Source organism: Tachypleus tridentatus, chromosome 7 (genome assembly GCF_004210375.1).
Source record: "Tachypleus tridentatus isolate NWPU-2018 chromosome 7, ASM421037v1, whole genome shotgun sequence".
Taxonomy (NCBI): Eukaryota; Metazoa; Arthropoda; class Merostomata; order Xiphosura; family Limulidae; genus Tachypleus; species Tachypleus tridentatus.
In genome coordinates, this window is record NC_134831.1 from 173,149,499 (window position 1) to 173,160,304 (window position 10,806).

Below are 10,806 nucleotides of genomic sequence, written 5' to 3' on the forward strand. Positions count from 1 at the left end.
AACTGCATGCACTGGTAAAAAATCATAAAATTAATATTATGGCCAAAATTATCAATAACAGCACTCAAATTTTGATTTAGTTTTTGTTTTATGACATTACATACTTTCAGTTAGACCAGCATATTAAAAATAACTGGGTTAATTTTTAGTTCTGCTCTATGTAGTAATATGTATAGCTTTTAATGACCAGAACTTCTTGAAAAATATAAAAATATGATTTGACTTTGTAAAGAAACAAAAGCCCTAATAACCAAGTGGATAGAATTCCATATTTGGCAGTTCAAATCATGGTAATTCCAAAAAAAGGTTTCTTGTTTGTAATGCATACAAAACGTATAAAATCTGACATTATAGGAAAGATTCACTGATTGAAACCTTGTGAAAATTATAATAGTCATAACCTCTGAAACTGTTTTTATGAATTAAAGGATACTTTAAGAGCTAACTGTATACACAGAATAAATATAAAACTCTTCTGTGGCTTCAAAATCCTTCAGTAAATTAAAACAATTTATTATAAGATATGAAATATTCACACAAAAATTTTGAACCTTGATTTTTTGGAAAAGAAATGCAAGAAAATCAAACCATAGAACAAAATTTTAATACACAGTTTGCTTATTATGCATAATAGAACCAGGATACTGTGTTTTTTCAACTGATTTTCAGTTTGGTGCATTGTTGTTTTTGGTCTTTCTTCTGAACTAGGCCTACCACTATATTAAATGCTTGACAGTTTTACAGATACAAGAAGCAGTTATGATACAACAAACATTTTGTCAGCATTGGTTGCCAAAGTACATAAGTATTAACATTAAAAACTGGAAGTTATTCTGGTCTCAAGATAGTGCTCTCGCCATAAGTCTTCCTACTGACCCTGAAGTTGCCAACCACGGAGGCAAACCGACACCCCCTGAAAAAAAGAAAAAAATTCTAGGAATTAACCTTACAATTGAACGTGGGGACCACATGGATCCATCAGCTTTTTAAAAGTATTTTTTTCTAAACTATTTATGCACCAATTTGTTTGCAAGTTCAGAATTTTGTTGGTTCCAGGGTCTCTAAACCCATAATTTTTTGCATATCCAACCATTACTTTCATGAGCTCTTAATAATTACAATATCTTAAAATATCCAGTATATTTATAGAAAACATGGATCACATTTTTTGAGTTAGTTGTCAGCCAAGGAAACGTGTGTGCATTACTGAATGCTGTCATCATCTGACAGATAAATCGGGAATTTTGGCCAGATGCTGGTAATACTTTGTGGATCGAAGAAGTTAATAACACACAAATGACACAAAAATGTAAGTAAAACACCACAAATACTGTGATACACCTCTAATTACTACTATAGTTCCTTGTATATATGCATAGGTAATGAGTGATTTCATCAAGATGCATTTTATTAATTGTTTTACACTGGTTGTTATAAAAAGCTGGTAATTTGAATAGTAAAAGACTGACTGAATAAGTCTGACTTGTAGTTTCTACAAAGTTACACAAGGACAGGATTATCTGCATTAACTGTTTATAATTTAGTAGCAATAGACTAGAAGAAAAGTAGCTACTCAACATCATTCACTGCCAACTTTTGGACTACTCTTAACAATGAACAGTGGGATAGACTGCCATGTTATAATGCCTCTGTGGCTGAAAGGGTGAGCATGTTTGGTGGGATGGGGATTCAAACCTACAACCCCCAGACTGTAAGTTCGGCATCCTAACCACCAGTCCATGCCAGCCCTTGTATGAAGAAAAACAATGTATATATCTAATGTAAATAAACACACTAGCTGCAGAATAACGGTAAACTGTACCTGAAACACCTGATGGAAGAGACAGTATAGAGCCCAGTGGATACAACCATTCTTCAGGTAAAATGATGACTGGTACATGTCGGTAATTCAGAAGCAGGTACACTATTGTAGCGCTCTAAATGAAGAGTATTCCAAGATGTTGTAGAATTTCAAAAATTCACAAACACACAAATTTTCTGATTCTATATATTAAATAATAAATCACATATATCTTTACTTATTCAGAATGTTAAATAATATATATAACTGTACACACATCTCAACAGAAATCTGTGAAATGTAACGTACGCCTGACTGCCTAACTAAAGGATTTTTCAAATCTTCCATACAAATATTAGTACTATTAAGCAATTTTATAACATTTAACATGGCACATACACAAATAGATTAGAGGAAGAGGGTAGATACATCACCATGTGAAAGAAACAAGCAGAGGTTAATTCTAAACTTTAAAAGTATACAGATACTGCACAGTCAGAATGTTATGTGTGTGGATTTAACCTCTCATATATACAAACTGTTTTCTACTCAAATAGTAGTGTACAAACAAGGAAAATGTTTTTTTCACTTCAAGCAACACAAATACTTTATTTCTTGGTCATGGTTGTAGGCTGTCCCAAAACATTGCATTTGGATGTTTACTGGCAATAATTTAAAATCTAATGAGATGGTTGCCCTTTAAACCAATGATTCTTTGCAATATCTTATAAATGAAATTGGGTTCAGTGGTAATTCAGAACAGTTGTATCCAAACATGTTTGAGTAATATTTCATCATATTTATTATTTTATCTTTGAGCATTTGTTATTTTTATTGTTAACTAAAGACATTTTATTAATTCAGTATAAAATACTTATGTATCTCAAGTGCAATGTTTCAAAGTTTGATTTTATAAGAAACATTCAAAAACCAGGCAACAATACCCCTCTCTTAATCAAGGTGCAAAGACGCATTAGATATGGTAAACTGAAAACCCTAATTATTATGCTACATTTATAAACCAATGATATGGGAATATAGCCCATAGTCATGGACACATTTTATCCAGAAGCAATGCAACTATTGACTGGATAGCCAAAATATTATGAGAGTATTTTAAAAACATTTGTCAATTTGTTAATTTCATGTTTTGGACATTAGTGTACATTTAGTACTGCATCAAGAACACGAATAAACAGATGATAAATAGTGGGAAAAAAGTGGTTTTTTTTTAGTGACAATTTGAAAGAAAACAAACATACAAAACTGTTAAACAATGGTAATAATGAAGAACTACAAACTGGACAAAGCACTTTCTTGTTTTGCTGCTTCTGCCAGTAAACTGAACACCAAACCAAAAACTAAGGTGCACAAGAATCAGGCGGATTATTCCTGGGGTTATTAATAAGAAGAAACAACCAGACATCCCAAACATGTGGGTTCTTCAAGTAACAAGTGAAAAGACTGAAAGGGCAGTGTACAGCTTGCTTTAAAAAGTAGGTCATTGTTCCATCAAAAACTTTAATTCTTTCACTCGATAATAATATTTCACAGGTTTCTAAAATGTTGTTAATTCTATTTCAAAAAATTAAAATCTCATTTTGACCACTCTTACCACTTTTACATTTTGAAATGTCCATAAAGTTTCCATACCTGGCATTAAAAGTTTTAAAACACTAATAGAAAATTTGATTTTCTTCATAAAAATGTGCAAAATTTGTGAAGAATGGTTACCCAATATATTACTATAAAATGGCAGACATTTCAAGACCAGGGGAGGTCTGTCAACTGTTCCACTAGTGAGAAAATATTTTCGTCACTGTGGCGAAAAGTACATTTTGGCAGTGAAATAGTTAAAAAACCCATATTATAAGAGTCAGTAGTTCTTTCTGCTGCTATAAAACACATGAAACCTTGCACAGAGAGATGTACATTGAGGTCCTCAAGTTTATCCTTTTATTATGTGATACTATAGGAAAATATAATCTTTGCTGACATAATTCAATTGGTAACACATCCAGAACAGCCCAAAACTCTTCCAGCAAAATTCAAATCAAAACCTCTTGAGAATTTCTGGATTCTGGTTTGCAAAGAACACTGACCCATCAAGAAAAGTGATGGTCCTGCTTTTGTCTTTCATATCAACACAGCTGTGCAAGTCAACATTTACTGCTCTGGCAAAAACCAAAGAAAAACAGCAGTCTCACCTACAGATAGAGAATTGCCATGTTGCTGTGTCAACAATTCAGCCATAAATAGAACTCATCCCAAGTTCAATCCCATCCTTTATGCCAAAGTGATGAGTAAACCAGAACTGTTTGTCTCATGCTGTGTACAACTTGAAGACTTCATTTTTTACACAGGGTATGAAAACCCATAAGGGTGACTAAGTACAATTTTCTGTTTAAAATTACACTTTTTCTTTATCTCTGAAACTTTATTATTTTACTGTAAAACGAAAGGTTTTGTAAGGTATACCAAGATACATGTTCTTATCTACAATCACTGAATCATAATTATATTCCCTCAAATCAAAGATATTAAAATGTTTTAAACTTTTATATGTGTCATTCATTGTTCAACCAGCTGTTTAAGCTTATCGTCCCAATGCTTACGTATAAGGTTGTATCAAATGTTTTTATAATTTTTACTTTATTTACATGTTCAAAATAATTATTTTCCAGAAGCTGAACCTTCTTACAATCCAAATAATTAATTTTTTTTAATATAAATATTTTGTTATTTTGTGGAGAAATATATATTTCAAGAACTTACCAAGATCACATAAAAAACAACGGTGGCCAAAATACCCACATTCATGGTAGATGTTGATCTCAACTGTGCTGTAGAATGAAGAAAAATAACATACTGACAGTGTTGAAGTAACTTCAAGACTGTACATGACATTTTAGCCTACATAAATACATCAGTCATATCAACCACACTTCTGCCATCTCATTCCTATACATTTGGTAAATATTCTTTGCAATTTCTCATTAAGCCTATGGAAGCTATAATCACATTTATCCAACTTGATATTTATGGCTGTTTGATGCAACAAACAGGCTTATCCCACAGTGTCACAAAAACATTCTTTCATATTGTGACACCAGGGACACTCAAACATCCTTAAGGTTCCCAGCTTAGTACTGTGCACCTTAGTAAAAGCACAACCAGTGAAATTTTATATTAAAAAAAAATAATACTAAATAAATAATACTACAGTGTTCAAGAGCCCACCAAAAGTTTAATTATGCACTCAAATGGTTATGTAACAGATATTTATGCTAGAAACTCACAAAGTTAATAGTGGCCATATTAACTGAAGCATTTCTATAAACTTTTTCTTATTCAATAAATTCAATTAACTATATATTCTCTTTAATAATCTTTACTGTTTCTTCTAGAGTAAAAAAAACAACAAAAAACATACAAGTACTTGATAATTATTTGGAAGCATGCCACATGTTATAACTACCGTATATTTGATCTCAAAGAAAATAACTTTTGAATGATTGTGTACTAGGAGTGAAGGTATTCAATAAAATAAATTATTTTGGTAACTGCAGGATTGTTAACAGTTAAAAGGTTTTGACTGTGAAGTTATCAACTGTACCTTGTTATTTAGAAAATTTATTAAGTGAAAACACTGCTGAGAATGTGAGCTTTTCAAAGAAAAAAACCCAAACAATACAATGTCAAACTTTTACAACAAAATTATGATAGATCAAAAACAGAATGTTACAGAAATCTTGAACCACCAGTATTGATAAGTTGTACACTAAAACTTTCACTATAAAGTTTAACTAGTTATTAAGCACAAACCTACAAAATAGGCTACCCCTACTGTGTCCAACACAAGGATTAAACTCTAAATCTTAGTATCTTTATAAGCTTTATTATTATCACTGAGCCAAAAGGTGTGTGTTAGAACTTGTTTATAATTATTGCTTGAACACTAAGTTTGTTCTAGAACAAGGTTAAACACATTATATTATTGCTAAAACAATATTTTTTTCAGGCTTATCTTTTGTAAGGTATTGACAAATATGAAAGGAATGTTTCCTGAGCTGTATCTTCCTAACCACTTGCTTTGTATATGACATAAAGGGATGTTTCCTGAGCTGTGTCTTCCTAACCACTTGCTTTGTATACAAGATATAACGTGGATGGAAATTTATTTTATATTCTCTCATTCACTTAAAAATAAAATTTAAATAAGTGAACACCACATTCTTGTTATATGATGATGTCCCCTTTGTTGGTGCTATCAGTTTTCCTGTAGAGATAATAATTTTGACACACAGGTTCTGGATTGAAAAGTTCCAACACTGTGACACTTTGTGTTAAATTAAAAACCTTCATAAAAGAAGTTGCTTTACTTATTAATATGCATATGAACACAATTACAAAATATACATGGAAGACACCTTTATAGATTTTTAAAAATATAGCCAAAAGTTAGGAATTTTAACAGTATTTAAACAGTTGGCATGTTGATATTAAATTTACAGTCAAAAAGCACAAATATCTACTTTATTATATATATCATAAGGAAAATAATCAACTGTTTGAAATTAAGTCCTTCCCTAAGCCAACACTTACTGGTTTATATTTTCATTTGATAATTCTCTATCTCTTATAGTTTAAAACAATTTAATACATGTCGCAATATACAAAGTTTATTAAATCATCACCTCTGTCTTTTCCTTGGTCCTAATTAGCATGTCATAAATACAAAGAAATTCTTAAAAAATATATTTCCTCTGTATCCAATCGATAATACTATTAAGAAGTTTTATATAATTATGAAATTTGTCCTGAACATTAAAGGAAAAGATTAAACAATTTTCAATTGTAAGATTTATCCCCTAATTCACCTTACAATTGTTATCAAACTAATATTGCATCACAGCAATTGCATCAGTTCAAGAATTGTTCCTAAGGATGCACAGCTCTTACACCATCTGTAAATTTACATGTCCAAAAGTGTTACCATGTTTGTGCAAATTCAACAATTTAAAGGATGTGCACAACATACTCCATAAAATCAGTCAGCTATTTTTCAATAAGGCTTATAAACTTGTGATACCTTACATCCAATGTTTCTTTATCCTGGGGAGTGAAAGAGTTCTGAGAACAAAGGATATTACAGTTGAATAATGATGGTACATTTTGTAGATATTAAAATAATGTTTGTTTTTTTTGTTACATGAAGTAAGGTGTGTGTGTGTGTGTGTGTATGCATCTCAGTTCCTAATTACTAGCAGAGACTGGAAAGTTGGAAATCTATAACCTGATGATGTGGATGACATGATTCTTGATGTTTAATACAAACAAAACATGCAATTTATTATAAATTAAAGAAAAAGAACTTGAAACGTGACATTTAAAACTATTAAGTTTGATATTAGCATACTGTACTTTTTTTATATGGAAACATTTCTTCACAACTAGGGTACATCTCCAAATTATACCTTTATTAGTCCAATATTTTGATATTACAGCTTCATCAGGAGCTATTTACATCATACAAGTTTACCTTAACAGAAATGTCTCATAATAAACTCTAATTTCTGTTAAACAGAGTTAAGTAAAACAATTTCTTCAATACTACTTTACTGACTTGAATTTAAGGCAACACTACATTTTACAGACAAAAAATTAATTAATTTTAATGACAAAAAAATGTCCATTAATCACCATAAATGAGTTTCAATGATTTAATTTTATGATCCACTAAAGCTCTAAGAGTTTGTTATAATCCAAAAGTTTACGTGTATGACATGACATGATGATACCCCCCAAAACATTTTACATTTTAGTAACCACCACCAATTCTTCATTACAGACTCAATACCCTTATATGTAGAGTTAAACTGGATATGTACTTGTACTATTTTGAAACAGTTCTGACTTAACATGTCAACTTGATTATAACAAGAATACAGGGTGAGTTACATTTTGTAAATATTACTTGAAAAAAACTAGTTAAATTTGGTCCAATGGGATAGTTTGTTAAACTGTATGTGAATCTAGCATTTGTAGAGAATCCTAAAAATATTAATATTATATGCATACATACAGAAGAAACAGAATATAAAAAAATCAAATATATATATATATATTGCAAGCTTTCCCATCCAAAATGAATCTGTTCGTCCTTTCAGCCCCAAACTTATCTTTTGTATGACCAATAAGACTAGATAAAGTGATTTTGAAGATTAAGTTACCTTGATGCAATAGTTCTTCTGTAATTTTGTTTATTTTTCTTTGAATTTTGGCATATTTGGCAAATTCATCAATCATACTAACGCTTCCCAATTCAGCTTTCAAATCACACACCTGTCGTCTCAGGCTCACTTCCATCTCACTTTCCCTTACAACTATCTGTACTAACTGAAACAGAAAATAAAACAAGTAAAATAAACATAAACCTCTTTGGAATCATGTCACTCCTGTAACACTATTTAAATCAGTTCACATCAAAAAATATATATACAGGATATTCTGGATGAGGGTTTACAGTTTTCTAACTGAAAAGTAAAAATGTATAATTCAAACACTGCACAGCAGAAAATAAAATCACAATTATTACCAAGAAGTGAACTTTATAAAACATTGCCTTCTGTATGTAAGATATACTTGTCACTAGTCAGAGACATCTGTCATATTTTGGAAGGCTTTAAGGGTATTATTAATACTGATGATTCATTAACTGTATATCAGATATTAAAATAAACAGTTTTCAAATCTAGACTACAGGTGATAGATTAGATAGCAATTTTAAAAATTTATTTCTAGAGTACAAAAGTAATTGATAAAATAGAACAAAAAACTATTACTACTGCTTATACATATTATTAACTTCAAAATTTATCCAAGATTTATAGTTCCTGATGACCAAATTACAATTTCAACAACAAAGTTAACTTTATTTTGACAACTTGTTCAAATTCAAGATACAAAACTGCTGGTTGTTGGACTAACACTGAAAAACGACAAGTTTAAGGGATGCAAGTTTGCCCCTGCATAATTCTTTTCTATTAAAGAAGTACCATCTGAAAAACAATTATCACTGAATATCCCATATAAGCTTAAAAGTACCTGATACAGGAATTCTCAGTACTACTATTAACTGAATTACACTAGTGAAAAGTAAAGCCTATATAGAAATGCATTGTACAAACACTAAAGAATAAAAGATGAATACTATACAAAAATAATGTGACAAACTAATGGATTCCAGCAAATATAATACAAAACACCTGATTCAACTTTACTTACCAATTAAGTGTTAATGAAGCAGCAAAACGAAAAGACTTGTGGTCCTAAAATCTAGTCATATTTTATTATAGAGCTAACAGTAACAGAACATTTTAAAAAGAAAACTGCATAATTTAAATTAAAATAAATTTACAATTTTGATAAGTATAAAATCATGTCTTTTCTGCAAAGTAAAGACAGAGCACAGAATTTTATGTCTCATCTCTTCAACGTATTTCAAGTCTTAACTTCTATATATATTCATTAAATATTTCTCTTTCAACAGAAGTAAAACTGAAAATAGTGACGTAGAATCGGTTGGTTTAGTGTTTTATGACACAAAGCAGCTAGGCTATCTGCGCCAAACACCCGGTAAAAAGTTAAAATTAAATTTAGTAAAATTCATAAAAGAAAATTAAGGTAAAACAAAGTTAAAAAAAATCAACATAAATAGTATTACAACCAATGTTTTCATTAGGTGACGCAGAGACCTAATGCATTCTTTGATTGGCCGCACCCTCTGCTGCGGACTGCAAATTAATTTATTTGGAAGATGCAAAAACCATATTCAGTGTACTGTTAACTACAGATACACTTAGTGCCCAAACAAATATTCATGTTCCCTACGTGTAGTTTTTGCACTAGCCTGATATCACTATCATTTATAAGAAGACTTCACGTTCTTCAAAACCTTCTGCTCAAACACTGTAAAAAGTGAAAAGTAATGTTTAAATGCTTACTCTACTAATACTTATTACTGATTACCATTTTCACTAAAGTAGGAACCAGAGATCCTATTAAACCGCATGCTGTAACAACCCAAAACAAAGTTGTGTTTGAATCTCCACTAGCAGACTCATTAACGATAAGCGCCATTTTAGTGAAATTATTCTCGATCACTGCCGTAAGGTGGCAAAGAAAATAATTATATATTTTTATTTCGGAAGTTAAATTGTACTGTTTTCTTTAGCTTTAAAAATCCAAATAGTAAAGTCCGAGATGAAAGTCGAATATATGTATAATTTCTTGCTCGCAGTTCGTTTCAAAGTATTTTAAAGCTTTCAGCAATAGAAATTCGCTAAAAATGACCATCAACGAAAAAATTAATTGTATTTGTGAAGCTTCCGACAGCTCCTTCTACTGTTGAAAATTTGACGTGTATGTTTCATGAGTACTTTTATACAACGATTGTTCCTTGGATGTTCAAAAATACTTCTAACTGATTGCCTGCAGATATAATAGCCAAGCAAAGAAAATGTTGAATATTTAACAAATAATAATGATCGTGATATTTTCATAAAAGCAACTTAAACTTATAATTATTTGATTATGGAAACAAATTGAAATCGTGAAAAAAAGCTACAGTATTCAACACACATGAAATAAAAAGAACAGACCAAATTATACTCGTATTATAACTGAAAGTGAAATGACGTCAGTATTTGCTGTTTTGTTTTTTACAGCGTGTTATGTTTTCTGAACACAAAGTTATTATTATTATTTACAATTAACGATGAGAAAATAGTGTTGTTGTTTTTTTTTGCATTACGTTTGAAGTAAAAACTGGATAGGGCCAGGCATGGCCAAGCGTGTTAAGGCGTTCGACTCGTAATCCAAGGGGCGCGCGTTCGAATCCCGGTCGCACCAAACATGCTTGCCCTCCCAGCCGTGGGGGTGTTATAATGTGACTGTCAATCCCACTATTTGTTGGTAAAAGAGTAACCCAAGAGTTGGCGGTG

At 30.9% G+C, this 10,806-nt stretch overlaps 1 protein-coding gene across 1 annotated transcript; it reads right to left on the reverse strand.

Annotated features, from left to right (window-relative positions):
* Positions 1-582: 582 nt before the first annotated feature.
* LOC143257261 (guided entry of tail-anchored proteins factor 1) lies at positions 583-9,988 on the reverse strand. Its single transcript, XM_076515697.1, has 5 exons — positions 9,833-9,988; positions 8,035-8,200; positions 4,577-4,644; positions 1,823-1,937; positions 583-913 (listed from the first exon to the last, which is right to left on the reverse strand). The coding sequence occupies exons 1-5, from the start codon at positions 9,941-9,943 to the stop codon at positions 840-842; spliced, it is 534 nt and encodes a 177-aa protein (XP_076371812.1). The 5' UTR covers positions 9,944-9,988; the 3' UTR covers positions 583-839.
* Between the last annotated feature and the right edge of the window lie 818 nt (positions 9,989-10,806).